Here is a 15,874-nt window from a genome sequence, read left to right on the forward strand (position 1 = left end):
ACAACTTGGCCTAGCTGCTTCTTAAAAAGCATAATGATTTCCTCCTGAAAGAGGCAAGTAAGTTTACTATGTTGTCTTTTCACTGATGGTAAGGTTCATCTTGCTGCCAGTTTGTAAATGCCAAAGGCAAGGCAGGCAGGATAATCTAGTCCTATTCCTAAACTCTCTGCATCAACCAGTGTACCAGAGATTAGAGCATTCTCACAGAATGGTTGAGGTTGCAAAGGCCCTTTGGAAGTTCTGCAGCCTGTATGTCAACAGCTTCTCCATGAGGATGTGTGTTCTCTGTGCATTGTTGAAATACAGAATTGATTTTAGTGCAAGTCCACTCCAGTTCTGCCTTTGGCATCTATTGATACTGTGTTCACCTTTCAGGTGTGCTGGTAGCAGATTTTAATTCTGAGCCCACACTTCTCTTTGCACCTCTTCCTCTGCTGTGTGAGTCCTGGCACAGAATGTGTAGTCCATTCCTAGAGCCAAATGCTTCTGTTCTTCTTCCTTTATGTTTTCCTTCCATGTTTTATCTCAGTGCATTTTTGTTCTGTTTTTGTAATATGTGCAAAGGGACAACAGTTCAAGAGGGAGATGGACAAATGAGCTGCTGTCTGGAAATACTTATTGGTCTCTTTTTCCTGGGGTATGTGGCTGTTTAATTTTGCTGCCTTTTCCTGGAAGCTTGCATGCTGGTGAATATATCTATCTGGACCATCAAGGGAGGGTGAGCCAGTGGCTAGAATATATGCTGAGACATCTGAAATGTGGTTCCTTGAGGTGCTTCTGTGACTCGTGAAAGAGAGCAGGGATGAGGTTGGTCAGGGTCATTTGGATAACACCAGAGCTTGGTTGAGCAAAAGGAAGATGAGGGAAGGACATTTGTTGTGGCTGAAGTTGAGAAGCAGCAGAGATCTGTGGAATAGGAAGGTTAAGAATGGTGGGACAGAGCTAGAGAGAGTATTTTTGTTGTTTTAAGATTCCCAACGGGACAATAATAGCACCTGGCACCAGTGGCAGAAAATTATGAGCCTGAGGTTCAAGCCAAGGGCTTATCACTTAGATTGGCAGGCTTGCTGGATGCCTTCCCAACCCTGCTGTCTTTCTTTTTTTTCCTCAAAGCTCTAAAGCCTGGTAAGAAGGTATTAGACTAGAGCTGAGTCTCTGGCTGCAGTCCAAAGAGAGGAGATCAAATGGGCACCACTGGCATGTGACTCAGGGAGCAGTCCTGAGTGATGCTGGTGATGCTATGTAGGACTTGAACTCGTGGTCTTATTCTGATGGTTAGGTAGGCCTGAGAGGAGCAAATTGGGGAGGAGGTAAAGCACTTCCATCTGAAAGCATCTGCCAGAAGCTCTGCATGTGAATGGACAAGGTTGGGGTTTTACCCTCTTTCATTTTGCTCTCAAAGCACCACATAGAATGATTCCTACTGAACTAATAAAAGGAAAAGCCCAATCTCCCATATCTGCTAGCTGTGTTTCGTGTTGGGCTGCCATCTGGCCACAGAAAATATCACTCAGCAAAACCGAGAGCTCTTAACTGCAGCAACAACTCAACTGGTTAAAACGTCAGTGGATGTGGGGTGAGCAGCAGTCACAGAATGGGTACTGGATTGGATCCCCAAGGGTGGCCATCCTGCAGCATATCACTGTTCTGTCTCTTGTGTGTTGACTTCTGGTCCTTTTCAAATAAGGTTTTCTGCAGGATATCTTCTTTCTTGTTTTGACACAGTACTGTGTAGGAGGATAATGTTGGCATGTTGCTTCCCAGTCCCTGAGTTCAGCCCAAGTTATCTCAGGAGCCTAATAGATTAAGAAATTTTGCTGCAACCTGTATATATGTTTCAAAAACACCAGCTTGGAAGTGAAGGTCAGGAACGTTCTCTGCACTGCTCTCCTCTTCTGCAGTAGGGCTGGATTGTCCTCACCTCCCCCAGCCTTGATGTGTCTGGACTAGAGGGGCTGCCTGGGTTGGGTCCCAGTGTGGCTGTTGAGCTGGCCAGATACCTGTCCCTGCCCACTCCTCCCTCAGCATGTGGCTCACTGTGATACAAATATCTCATCCTTGCCTGGGGACAGAAGGAGTCTGCAGGCAGCTCCACCATATGCTGTCACTGCCCGAGTTGTATTTGGTCTGCAGGAGAATGGATCTCTCTTCAGGTGTAATAAGTTACACCTTTTGCTTGTGGTAGTAACCTCTGAAAAGGAGACAGCCTTACAGTTGAGTTCTTTGGAGGGCAAGTGAAGTGGCTTGAGGAAGCTGGAGAGGGTGAATGGCCATTTAGAACCACTCTGGTTATTCCTCATATAGTCCAGAGGACATCTGATGGTGGTGGCAGTTTTCTGCTTGCTTTTCTGGCTGTGTCGAACAGGTTACGAAACTGAAATATGCAGTAGAGATAGATTAGGGTTTTTTTTCTCTTTGTTCCTACTTTACCACCACTAAGTGTTGAATTCCCTTAGAATTCAGCAGTCTCAAGATAAAAAGGGCTGATGTTGCTTAGAATTCAGATGGTCACAGACTTGGTCAGAGCACTATACAGAAGAGATGGCAGCAAGGAATGGAAAACAAGAGTTTGGTTTTCCTTAGCTTTTCTCTGGCGTTGCTTAGCTGGGTGTCTGTGAACCAGAGCACCTTCCTGGCCCAGCATGGCTTGGCATTGGTGTCTGAGGGGTGACACGGGCGTGCTTTGCACCCAGCAGTGTCCCATGGGGCACTGCCCATGAGTGAGAAGGAAGGAGGGAGGTGGTAGTATGAGTGGTAACAGCAGGAACAGGGCAGTCATGTGATGGTGCTGATTAAATATTAATGCCAGGCATTTGTGCTCCAGTTTGTCACCACATACTGAGAGCAAGCAGCTTGTCCAGAGCATATCTGAGTCTTGAAAATGCAGCAGCCATTTACTACTGCTCAATAGGCAGAAACTGGCTGAGCTTTTAAGGCCAAGCCTGTGACTAGAGTAAACGCTCTAGGAAATGCTGTATTTGAGACAAGCTTTGGAGTGGTAGAATAGCCAGCCTGGCTGTCAACAACACAGCTGTCCTTGGCGTGGGCTGGGGTTTAGCTCTGATTTTCTGCCTTAGCTCTGAATAACCTCTCCATTGTTGGCTCACATGAGAACCGCACTGCTGGGCCCTGCTTGTGCTTTCTTTCAGCCTGTTGATGTCAATGGGAGTTTTGGGCATTGGTCCACAGCTCATCTCACAGGGGGAGGCACTCAATAGAGGCATCTACTTCTCATGTAGATGGAGACTGAGTTAAACCAGAGCAGATTCCCTTGTAAAACTCCCTGCCCTTTTCCAGAGCTGTGAGCCCAGATACACCTCTTGTTGAGCTGCAATTTGTTTTGAAGAAATTATGACCAATAAGGGAGAGACAAACCCTCCCTCTTCAAGACAAAAAACCAACACTTTCTCTAAATTAAAGATTTCAAAAACATAGGTGTCCTGGGGGCCACAGGTAAATTGAAAATAAAACACTTGAGAGACCCTATGAAAATTGCTGGTTTTCCTCATTGCAAACAACCTTTTTCGTTTCCTGCTGGACTTCAACTGCTTATGCAAAGCAGTTTTAATAGGAATGAATTTGTAAAACTGAGCTTTGTCTAGAGTGTTAGGAACTTAATGAAGTCTGTGGTCATGTCTATACTAGGGAAGGCTGTATTTTTAATTCAAAAACATGCTTGTGCTTTAAAATCCTGGCATATGTTTGCAGGCTATAATTTCACCTTAACATGTTTGATTATGGAAAAAACAGGTTGATTTACTGTACAAAGGGTAAAACCCTAAAATGCTTTGCAATTTACTTTGTAGTCTTTTTGTAAGCATGCTCTTTTTGACAGCATAAACAAAATAAAAATTTGTCTACCTGTGGAGGCTTTAAACTGCCTCTCTTGCCTGTGACTTCAGAGGCTCATCAAAAAATCCTAGAGGCTCTGCTGTGATGGTATGTGGGCATATTATGATGAAGAAACATAAGTTTCTTTTACAGTTTAAAAAAATAATTTTCCAAATTTCAAATCTGGTGGGTATGTGTAATTCCTGATACAGGTAGAAATCTCTTTAAAATAGAGCTAGTCAGTTGTCTGATTTTCTCACTTCTGTAAACCTGTTCCCTGCTATGTTTCAGGTGATGTGGTTTGCAGCTGGCAGAACCACCACATAGGTCAGGGAATGCCCTGAGTTTGTTCAAGAAAGTTTGTTACTGCTACAGTTTGCTGTATGTGCTGGAAAGACAGACCTCATACAAGAACATGGTGTACCTGACTGGATGATAAGACTGAATATTGATCATAATTTAAAGCAAGTCTTTAAGTAGCAGTTCTTTGTTCAGAGCTCTGGTGGAAATAGCACAGTGAGTTCATGGTATGTTTATTTTCATTGTAGTACTGAGTTTGGTGTGCTGTCCAGTCAAGCTCTTAACTAATTTTCAACTTAATATAATTTCTTGTTTTCCTCTGAATAACATAACCAATCCTATTAGTTTCAAATTATTGTTAGCGGAATGAGTGCAATTATAAGCACTGAAAGTGGTGCTCTTGGAAAATATTTTCTAAGCAGAAAGACTTATAGAACAGCTATTCTAACATTCTCATCACTTTTCTATCATAGTACACCAATGTTCTATTCAAGCCTGACTGCTACAAGAAGTGTGAAAGGCATTTTTGCTGTGCTGGTTTGTCCTGTTTGCATTTTGCAGACTCTTACTATGGGCAGTTGTGCTGAACAGCCTATGGACTCTCTAGAGCTGAGTAAAACCACAAGAAGTTGAAAAAAAGCCAGATTGCTTTTTCATGATGGGGCTGCTGGTAGGGTTAGGGGTAGAAAGCAGCTGTAGCTACTGCTGCAACCGTGAGACTTGCCTATGTTGCTCAGTCCACTGTATAAAACTCTGTACTGAGCTGAGGCACTGGTTCATTTGCTTTCTGGGTGCAAGCATCCAAATCATTCAAACACTCTCAACACTGTTTATATAAATGGATGTAAACTTTTGCTTTTGTTACCAGCCTTTCTCTGTACAGATGATCCTAATGAACTTGGCCTTGAGACATTCTGGTCACATTTTAATGTGTTAATCTGTACTTTTTCCTTTCTGCAGCGTGTGAGTGAAGGAGCCCTCTTGGTCCTAGAGCATGACTGTTTTGTAAGCATGAGATGGGCCAAAATCCTGAGCTGAAAGAAGGAAACACTGATATGATTTGTGCATTAAAACTGATGCACGTGTTATGAGCATTGACATGTGTTATAGAGGCTCTGATGTGATCTTGCAAGGTGTTGAGTTGATGATTTATTTCCAAATACTTGCAAGGTGCATCATGATGCAGACAATGGAATGGCATGCTTGAAGGCAGCAGTTCTCCAACAAATACTTCATGCAGAGCTCTGAGGGTTGCTGTGCTCTGTTAACACCTGTATAGAAGGGCAGTGATCTGCTTCCAACTCCAGTGGTGCCTCACTGCCCTCACATTGGGGAGTTTCAAAATGTTTGCAGGAGTAATGTGTATTCTGTGCTGGTACCCATGGACAAGTAGAGATGCTGAAGCTCACTCAGCCCATTGGAGTGTCCAGGAGAAACACCTTGAATTGGTTGTCTTGTTCCTTGCACTGGGGATGGTTCCATGGACCAGCTTTACACCATATCAAGCCATGTGCACCTGTAAGGATGGGAACAAAAGGATGCAAAATGGTATCAGAATCTATCAGCATCATCAGAATCTGCAAGTGCTGAAGGGAACTTTATGTCTACTTAAGAGGAAGGACAGTGCACTAGGCAGGAGATACTGGCTCCTCTGGAATATTTGCAAATGTTCCCTTGTCACTGATGTGTAAGTGAGGTTCAGTGGGGAAGAGGAGCAGGTGGATGAGTCGGTGATTGGGTGGGAAATGTGGGAACAGTTGGCTTATGTCATCATTTCTCTCTGTGGTGATGAGTGTTGTACTACTCCCACTTCATGGATGTCTATTTCTAGTCAAAAATGGTATCTCAGGTTTGTTAATCATCTTCATGTCTCCAGTTTATTATGTAATATTTGTTTATTTTCATGTGTTCATGCAAACACATGAGATTTCCCAAACAGGCATAGTCATGTGAAAGGAGAATATGCTCAAATATTTTGCAGGGCAGTGCAAACATGATACATGTGTGTGTCTTGCTAGGAGAAGAAGAGGAACTCTCTTGCCCTGTGTTCAGAGCCTGAGCAAGCCATGTGGCTTGGGATGTTTGCTTCTGTAAGACAGGCTTGTTTTGGCTTTCCAGAACTGTTTGTATAGTCAGTCTGCATTTGGCTTTTTCAAAGTTTCCCTGCTGTCCATGAATCCAAGTTCTCATCTGAAGATGTGACCTTGTGTTTTCTGCTTAAAGTTCCACTTGTGAGTGCTCCCAGCAGCGCCAGATGAACCCAAGGCAAGGATTCCCATAGGGTATTGTCCTTTGCACTCAGCTGGAGAGCGTGGGAGGCAATTCAGAGCCACCTTTTGAGGTTCCTATTGTGAAGATCCAGGCCACTGACAAATCCTTTCTTCATTTAGTGCAATGACTGTATCTCATGTTGCTCTATTTTTGAGAAGCTCCACTATGACAAATCCTCTGGCTAACAATCTCATTAAAAGGTACATATTCCAGGTTCTCCTCAGAGAAAACCCAGTGATCTTCACTGGGTATTTTGTGTGGTGGATTAGGTAGATTTTGTGTGGGTTTTATGCCTCCTGAAAAGTTCCTTGTGCTAACTTTAGGGCAGGGTTTTGGACTGACAAACAAGCATTTAAGTCCAAGAATTTTTACTTTTAAACATAAATACTTCATATGAACATCTAAAATGTTATAGTTGTGTCAAAACCAGGGAGTAATTGACTTAAAAAATCTAGAATTTAAGCCATTCTGAGCTGTTTGTTTTAGCCTAGTTTTTCCTTTTGCCATCCACACACATCTATTCTTTCATGTGGCAAACCTGTGTGAGCATGCAGTCTCTTCTGGAAATCTGGTGTTCTATATGCTTGGCTGTTCACTTTGTGGCTGCTGTGCAAGAGGTCCTGTGACGTGCAGAGAGCATTTGGAATCTCTTGTAGTTTTTTCAGCTACTCAAGGATAGTGTAAAGGCACACACTTTTATACCTGTGTCCCCTGGATTTGGAGCAGCTATCTGTGGATTCTCTTCCTCTCCATGTCCCTGTAATGGCACAGCTGACAAGACTTGGTACCTTTCAGTTATTTTAGTGTTTTTTTTCCCTTCTTTCCCAGCGTATACAGCTGAGTGACTTTCAGAGCTCTCTGCATCTCCCTGCTTGAAGGGGAACTGTGTTTAGAGTGTTGCCTGACTTGTGCTGATGTCTTAACCCCTTCTTGGGGCACTTGGGGACAGCATTTAAACAGCAAAGGGTGGAAGAGTCTGGGGCTGCTTGTTTCAAGCCCCTAGCACTGCCATCTCCCATGTGCTGCAGCAGCAGCGATGAGGGGAATGGGATAAAGCTGCAGGAGGCAGTGTGCCTTCTGCTCAGCTTTGTCTGAAAAGTCTGTGGGGAGGGAGGGCTTTGGAGTCATGTCTGAGCCAAAGCCTCAGTTAGAAGTGAGGTAAACTATAGAGACATCAGATGATATGTTAGACTGGACTGGACATTCCCTGTGGACAGCTTTGGAGCCAAGGCCAGGAAGGAAGGGAGGAAACAGTCACGTTGGCTGTCCTGAATTAAAAGCTTTGTAAGCTTTTTCTCAGGAGCTGCTACCATGCCTGCCAGCTGTGAAACTAGAACCCCCCAGTCCTTTTGCACCCCTTCTCCTTTCACAGACTCTAGTGAGCAGGAGGGCAAGCCCGACATTTGAACTTAGGTAGCTTTGGCATGTGCAGATGAGTGATAGGGAATTAATGACTCCTGCCCTTTCTTTACATTTTTGTTACTCCACAGGTGCTGGAGTTTTTGGTCAGGTCTATTTCCTGCACAAATGGAGCCTTGGGTTTTTTCCAGGCCTCAAAGAAAACTCAGTGAGGGATTTGGGGTTGGCATGGAGTGAATAGATGAACCATCTGATGTACCCTGCAGATCAGCAGACTCAAGACTGCCAGACCAGCAGGGAAAGTGGCTGCTAAGCCAGAGATGCTCCATAGAGAGTGTTCACTTCCTCCATCCCCAAATTCCAATCAGAGGGCTAGTAGTAAAAGTGTCAGGGAAAATATGGCCTGTTTTATCTGTTCCTAAAGGGACAGGGCTTCTGTACAGGTCCAGAGTATATCTGGAAACTGTGTGCCACAGAGGAGACAGAGGAGCAGTAGAAAACCAGAATCACCTACAGGCAGGCAGAGACAGTCTGTTTGCTTAGACCACAACTGTGTTTACATTAGCTGTGGCTCTAGTGTGATATGCAGGGAAAACTTCAAAAAGCAGCCTGTAATTTGAATAATTTAATCTGTTCTCTGGGCCTTGGGAATAGTGGGAATTCAGCAGTTCTGCCAGGTGGCAGACCTTGCTGGCCAGACTTCAGCTCACTCTCTTCTGTAGCAGGTATTGACCAGGCCCAGGAGCCTGGTGCCACTCTGCAGTGATCACTTGCACATTGCCTTTCTGGACTGCAGTGAAACTGGGCTGTGCTTATTTAGACAGTAGTTACTGGTGAGACTGACTTGCTGTTCCGCCAGTTTTTATTTCTTGTAGGCTCTCACCCATTTATCTTCAGCAGTGATAGCTGAGCCCTTCCCAGTAGTGCACAAAACGAGGTGATTAATGATAACCATGTTGGAAAGGATGTTGGTGACCACAGGAATTGTTTTGTTTTGGTTTTCATGGTCCACTGTTTGCCGAGTGCAAGTCCTTGCAATACATCTTTTTTTGTAAGGCCTTGCCTGGCTTTTTTAAAAATTTGTGTTTGTTCTCAATGATCACTTAATATCAGCATTTCCTCTGCTGCTTTGTCCAGATCTAAGTTGTCAGTGTTTGCGCTATATGAAGGCTGTGGATTTTTGACCCTTGCTGGCAGAGGTGCTGCCTGGATAACTGGGACTCCCATCTTGGTGGCGATGGAAGCTCTTTAAGACAATGTTAAGAGACCAAGTGTGTTGATGTTTTGGAGGAGCTTCAGATGTACTGAGGATAAATGTGGCAAAAAACCCATGAATTCACTGAATTCACCTGAATATTAACGAGAAAATACTTTCGAAAGAGTTAAGAGGCTTTTCGGGATGTTCCATACTACCACCACAGCTTAGTGTTTGGATGCAGGGGTTTGTTTTTGTTGGAGAGGACTGTTGGCCAAACCATTTGAGTTGGCCTGTATTTGAAAATGCTGTAGGCTGTTTAACTTCTGGTGGGGAAGTCTGGAGACTGTGACTAATGATAATTGTAATTTAAAGCTATGGCTGAGCTATAGCCTTTCTGTTGCTGTGCTGCTTCAGGGGCTGGGCAGGGAGCTTGTGTCTGTGTCTGGTAGGTGGATGCACTGGATACAGAGCTTTTTGCACCCCTGGGCCCAGACAGCAGGCACAGGGCATCCCTGGTGATGAAAATGTAGGTGCCTGCTAGGAAAACTTGGCCCATTGGTTTGTCTGCCCATTTAAGTCATGTGTGCCTGGGAGCCTGAGCCTGGATGGGGGTTGGTGTCAGCTGGAGTTGCTTCAGCTTAAGAACAGTAAGGAGGAGCCTGTGACTTACTGTTTTTTCTGTACCATTTTTGTACTGCAGGGCTAAGAGGTGATGCCCATGTCCTAGCAACATTTCTCAGTGCCAAGGAATTAAAAAAGCTGGTCCAAAATCAACCTACAAAATAGTTTTATGTTTGCTTTTTTTTCTTTTTTTTGCCTGTTTTTCTCCTAAACTCTTTGGGACAGCAGACCTGGCTTTGCTCCTTGTAGAAAACTCATCACTGTGTTGGCGAAAGGACAAGAACCATGGCCCTGCTCCCTCGTGCCCTGCCACGTGGACATGAAGCACTGCTCTTTGGGTGGAGGATTTCTCTAAAGCAGAGGACATGGAGCTGTGGTGTTTGAGCCACTTTGTGCAGCACCCTGACCTCGCCTGCCCACTGTGCTGCAGCTGCACCCTGACCCTCTGCAGGGCTGGGATAGAGGACAGGCTTGCAGCAGCAGCTGGGGAAGGAGAAGGCTGTTCCTGCTGGCCCAAACCTGCCTCTGAGAGCCGCTGGGAAAGGACATGGCGCAGCCTCTTGGCTCTGAAATGCCTTCCCAGGGGAGGAGGGCCATAGGGCTGTGCTTCCCTGCCTGGTTCCCTGAGTGTAATGGGAGTGGTGTCGAGCTGGAGCTCACATGTAGGCATTGCCTCTGCAGCAGCATCCGCTTCCTCGCTGTCCCAAGATGTTCTTGTTGAGGCCCCTTCAGTCCTCTGCTTAATGGGCCATGGAGATGCCTCCCTGCCTTGCTGTGAGGCAATTTTCTCTGTGCACATTGCATCACTGGGCACGGTTTTTCCCTTTTCATCAGCCCTCTGCTGTGATTTAGAATGCAATTTCTCCTCACACTGTACTGTTTCTTCTTTCAGTTCTTTTTTTTTTTTTTTTTTTTTTTTCTGAACAAAGCAAGCAGGATCATCAGTCTGTTTCTCTGTTTCTGTGCTAGACATTCAAGCTTGGTCTGCCTTCTTGTTCCTGGAAGACTCTGGACAGCTGGGAAGCTGGCGAGTAGGATTAACAGCATAGAATTAAAATGGGTTATGGAGTTGAGGAGGCTTTTTCTGAAAATTTGGACTGCTTAAACTTTGTATCCTGTCAAGAGCCTTAAGATGTCAACATGAAACAGAAATGTCCATACCTTTTAAAGTGCGCTTGTCCTGTGAAGGGTCATTAGCAAAACTAAAGAAAGGCAGACTTCTGGCCTGCTTGATGTTCTTTGGAAGTCTGATCTTTGAGTCAAATTAAAGCACACTTAATGAATTCTTTTTTTAAACTTTGAAATCTCTTTTAGTAAGAAAGTGAAAATCTCTGCAACATTCTTAAATTGTAACCAGCTGATTATATCTGTATATCTGTGTGCAACATTTGATGAAGTGTGTCATTAAATAATGAGTTTTGTTGAGAAATGGAGAGTTCTTGGGCTCTTTTGCTAGAAATAGGCTAAATTAGTCTGATAAAACCAATAAACTGTGTCCAACTCTGGACAGGCCCCTACGTTTAAAATGATGGCCAGATAATTAAATAAATAATAGCAATTAACCCCCCCCCACCCCCCCCCCCGCCCCTGCAACACTAATGGACCAAAGAGTTATTCTGTCTTGTGGAGGTAGTGAAAATGAAACTATTTTAAAACCAGAAATGTGTATGTAATAAGCAGACATAAGATGAAAAGTGTTTATTAATATCTATCAATGTAAAATATTTTGCACTGTGTGCTGGTTTAAGAGTTTGTTCAAACTCTCAAACATTTGAAAATTAAGTTGTGATGCCTGTCCTTAAACTGTGCATTGAGAGTTTTAAATACTTAGTTTTGAACTGTTGCAGCATTGTGACATAAATTCATTCATCTTGGGGATATCAGTATTCCTAGAGTGATCTTGCATTAGGAATGCCTGTATTTTGATTGTTAATATATATTAGTCATCTGGGTGGTGCAATTTGTATAAAATAGTTCTGCAGTAGCTTTTGTGCATAAGCAAATGCAGGCATTGACCATTTCCTTCTGGGTTAGTTCAGAACTGCTCAAGTCAGTGCTGGAGGACTTGGAGCACTGCTGCTGAAGCAGTTGGAGATAATTCCTGAAGCAAGGCTGGACTGGAGAGCTGTTCTCCAAGAGAAGCAGGGCTGGTGGCTCGTCTCTGCTCTAATGGGGATATTTTGATGTGGCAGTGATGTGTGGCAAAGCCAAACGTGTGGCAGATCAGGGATTCATTACATTTCATTGGTGAATGTGTGCTTTTGTTACTTCCAGTCCCTGCAACTTTATTTTGAATCCAGGCTCAGGACTGAGTGAGTCCCTGGGTCATGAGCAGGTGGTGAGATTGGTGGGTGGTTTCTTGAGCTGAACTGATTCTGCTGCTTTCTGGAGGGTTAACCCTGAAGTGTTTCAATTTAGCTTTGCTTTTAGAGCAAGGCATAACTCTTGTGTCCTCAAAAAGGCTTTAACACTTCCTTAGGCATGTCATTTCCTCCTTTTAGTAGAAGTTGCAGTAGATAGCAAAATAAACTTCCCTTCATGCAAATAATAGTGCTCCCAAGCTGTATTTTTCAGCTCTGATGCTAGCAGTTCTATCAGAGACCAGCAGGAAAGACTTTTTAATTGAAATAGGGACACTGCCTCTTTTTCTTCCATTTCATTTTCTGCAGGTGGAAGAAAGTTTTGGAAACCATACCCTATGCTTTTATTCTCAGCTCTGCTACTAATATCCTCTGTGACCTTTGACAAATCTCTGCTCTGCTCATTGTCGTAACTCCCAGAAAATAGCTTGAGGAAATAAAACTGCACTTTCACGTTGGTGTAGTAGTTAGGAATGATCCCAGAGTTACTAAATTGAATATGTCACCTTTCTTGTAGGCTGTTTCCCCTCCTTTAGGCTACTGCAAGTCATGTAGCCAAATAAACGTTATTTCAGCTCTGCCTTGTATCTGTGTAAATAGGAGTTAATGAGTTGCTGCATCTCATGGTTGGTTTGTGACGTGGAGGTCTCCAGAGGGAGGATGAGGAGAGGCTGCTGTGGAAAGTCCCTTGCTGTTGCTAGGCAGCACTGCATTTTAGCTTCCCTGTCCGAAAGTCTGTGCTCAGGTTTGGCAAGAAAAGGGAAGACTGAGGGATGGAAAACCATTCAAAGATGCCTTGACTTACTTTTTCTAAAGCATGGCTCTACTGTGCTGGGTGCAGAAAGTGTGTGGCTGCAAGTGAGGTGGAAGCAATTCGATTAAATAGAATAGCATTTGATAACTTGCCTTCCATGTATTCATTATCAGCTGCAGGATCGTGTGGCTGGGTTTCTCTCTCTCTCCAGCTCTCTGTTTTGGATTTTACTATGATGTGGGTGGGACCTGGAAGTTGTAGGAGTGCAGCAGAAGTGGACTTGCTCTGTTTTCAGTCTAAGTGGAAATAAGAGAGCTCCAGACAGCGTCATATGCTGAGGTTTATGCTCCAGTTTAACAGCCTGTGGATGAGGGGTTGTCATGTTTTTATTTTTCCACTTAGTCCATCAAGAGGAACACCAGGAACAAAGAGGAGACACAAGAGGAACAAAAATTATGTAGGGAATCTTGCTCTTGCTGCACAATGAAACCTTTGCAAACCCTAGCAGGAGCGTAACTAGTGGTAAGATTCTCATATAATTAAAGCTTATCACAACAGCATCACTAAAAGAACAGTTTTGTTTTCTACCAGAAGAGTAGGACTTGGGATACAGCTGAGCACTTGAATTTCTCTTGGAAGAGTCTGGCTGGTTGTCCCACCTACCTACAGGCTTTCATTCACTCTTTGGCGTCATCTTGTCTGTCTCTGTTGGTCCTCCCTGTATGTTTTAATATAAGGCCAGGATGAGTAAATATCTTGCTGCCTCTGCTGATTTAATTGGGAAATAATATCTTGTGTTGCACCTGATGAAGTCACGGGGGGACTTGTGGGTGTGGCCAGGCTAGGCATTTCATCCCACTGGACTGTACTGGAAGGTGTTTTACTTGCTGCTTGGCCAGCAGAGCTGTTTTCCTCCTTTCGGCAGAGGATTCAGTGGTGCTACTGAGGCAATGTAGAATTTTATGTCGCAGCTTCACTTCATCCTGGGGGTTCAGCCAAGTACTACTATAAAGCTCAGCTTTACAGTAGCCTGGGGAAGCTGAGGGTCTTGCCCAAACCCAAAAAGCTTGTAGTCATATGGGACACAGCAGGATATGTTCTGCTCTAACAGCATTCTTCCCCTAAAGGATTTGGCTCAAAGTCACAATTCCTGGTTCTAACTTTCGTTGTTCAACCCGACTTTGTCTTGCACATTTTATCCCACCAGTGGACTTGTTGGGCTTGTGCCTTGAGCTATCTAGCCTACCCTTCCTCATCCCACCAGCAAACATTTTACAGCAGCTGGAAGAAAAACCTAAGGTGAGACCAAAACTTTGTAAGACCTGACAGCTCCTCACTTTGCCCTTCCTTGCACCCTGAGTTTTGTCAGCCCTACCAAGGTCTCCTTCCTTCTCTTTTTCACTGTGGTTATGGGGGCCTTGAGAAAGGCAGTGACCTCCCAGTCAACACCAGTGTTACTGTAGTGCCTTGCAGCCTGGCTGGGAGCTGAGTCCTGTGATATTTTATAGAATTTCCAGGATTACTTGTTTAGTTGGACAGCTGCAGGCTGGGCTAGTTCAGTTCAGCAGTTCCCTTTGTCTCCTGCCTGGTTTGTGCAAAGAACTGTTGGGTCCTTTTGGGTTAGAAACTTGGAGCTGTGCTGCCAGGTCAGAGCTGGGACCAGAGCAGTCAGGCATGGCTGCTGTTGAGTCCTTTCAATAATAGAGACAGCAGTAGGATTCACCTGCTAAAGGATTAACAGGAAAAGCTCAAAATCCTTGCAGTACCTCCCTTCTTCCCCCATGCATGCTGGGATAGTAAAATACACTGTCCTTGAGCCCCAAACTATTAATGTGGAAGTTTCAAAGTGGGACGTGATTATGCCAAGTCTGGATTTTAGATCAAAGATGCTGATGTGCTTAGAAATGCTGGGTGGATCTCTCACTCCCTCTCCAAGTTTTGGGCAGTAATGTGGATTGGGACTGCAAATACGTGCTTATGGGATGTAGAGTGACAGAGGGCAGCAGAGGAATGGGACTACTTCCCACCTCCCAGCAGTACTTTCTACTGGAAAAATAATAAATACTTTCACCTAAGCACTGACTTCAATTTTGGGGTGGTGCTTTTTCTTCTGAATTTTTTTGGAGGTTGTTAGTATGTTTTGAATTTTTTAAGCTTTTTGAGTTTCCAAGCCTCCCTGTACTGTGTTGCTTTTTATCCTGCTTTGTGCTAGAGAAAGCAGAAGGATCATAAACAAACAAAAGGAGAGAAAATAGAAAGGTCTCACTATTTACCACTCATATTGGTAAAATGGTGGGATGTCTTTCTACAGCCTTTAAGGGCTTCATCTGAAAAACACTTCAGTTGCTTTGTAAAAGCGTGTGATTGTGGGGAGTGTTTTCCCATACTTCACACAGCTTTCCAACTGGAGAAGTGTTAAAAACAGAAGTGAGGAAAATCTTTATTTCTTTCAAAAGCTGATGGAGAAGATTCTTCCTGACATGCCTCCCTCACCAGTTTTGTCAGTATGAAAAATAAAGTTAAAGTATCTTTTTAAATGAAAGAACTGTTCTCTTGAAGCCTTATTTTTCCACTTGGGAGGTTTTTTGTGACAATTTTTTGAGGGGAAAGAATGATTTTATTCACTTGCCAGCTTTCAAAACAGTGCCTTAAAACTGGGATAGAACTTCAACTCACCTGTTTATTTCTGTAATTTCCCTGAATAATTGCTGTTTCAAGTATATCCTGTTTGCTAAGTTGTGTGGTTCATGTTATGACAACTTTAATGACTCTTACAATATATGGCAAAGAGATTTAGAACTGGAGGCAGGTGTTTTTTGCCTTTTTTTTCATTCTAAATAAATAAGCATAATGAAAATATCTGTTTAATAATGGGAACATCCACATTTACATGAAATAGACCATCTTTTCCTTTGTAAAGGGAGACAAATTCACCTGCTTCAGGGCAAAGTTTAACCACTAATTGATGGAAATTAAGAAAAAATTTCCTTTCAGGCAGTTGTTTTGTCTTTTTCCCTGTGAAATTTCTTGTATGTTCTTTCAAAACCTAGGCCAGAGGTCTCTGTGCAGGCTGTGTGAGACAGTCTCAGATTAGGTTGATTTACTTGCTGGCCACCTTTGGTAATTCTTAATCTTTTGTATCCCACTTAACCATCCATCCATCTTGTTTTAATGAAATGT

At 43.7% G+C, this 15,874-nt stretch overlaps 1 protein-coding gene across 6 annotated transcripts in view; it reads left to right on the forward strand.

The window, feature by feature from the left end:
* The window catches only part of LOC100218075 (uncharacterized), a 59,369-nt gene that overhangs the window by 26,621 nt on the left and 16,874 nt on the right, over positions 1-15,874 (forward strand). The window contains exon 4 of one of the 6 annotated variants that reach the window (XM_072927610.1): positions 10,550-11,009. The exons of the other annotated variants lie outside the window; for them this stretch is intronic. Coding sequence (XP_072783711.1) covers positions 10,550-10,615 — 66 coding nt within the window. The 3' untranslated portion in view covers positions 10,616-11,009. Of the gene's footprint in view, positions 1-10,549; positions 11,010-15,874 lie in introns of those variants that run through there. 6 annotated transcript variants of the gene reach the window in all.

Source organism: Taeniopygia guttata, chromosome 3 (genome assembly GCF_048771995.1).
Source record: "Taeniopygia guttata chromosome 3, bTaeGut7.mat, whole genome shotgun sequence".
Taxonomy (NCBI): Eukaryota; Metazoa; Chordata; class Aves; order Passeriformes; family Estrildidae; genus Taeniopygia; species Taeniopygia guttata.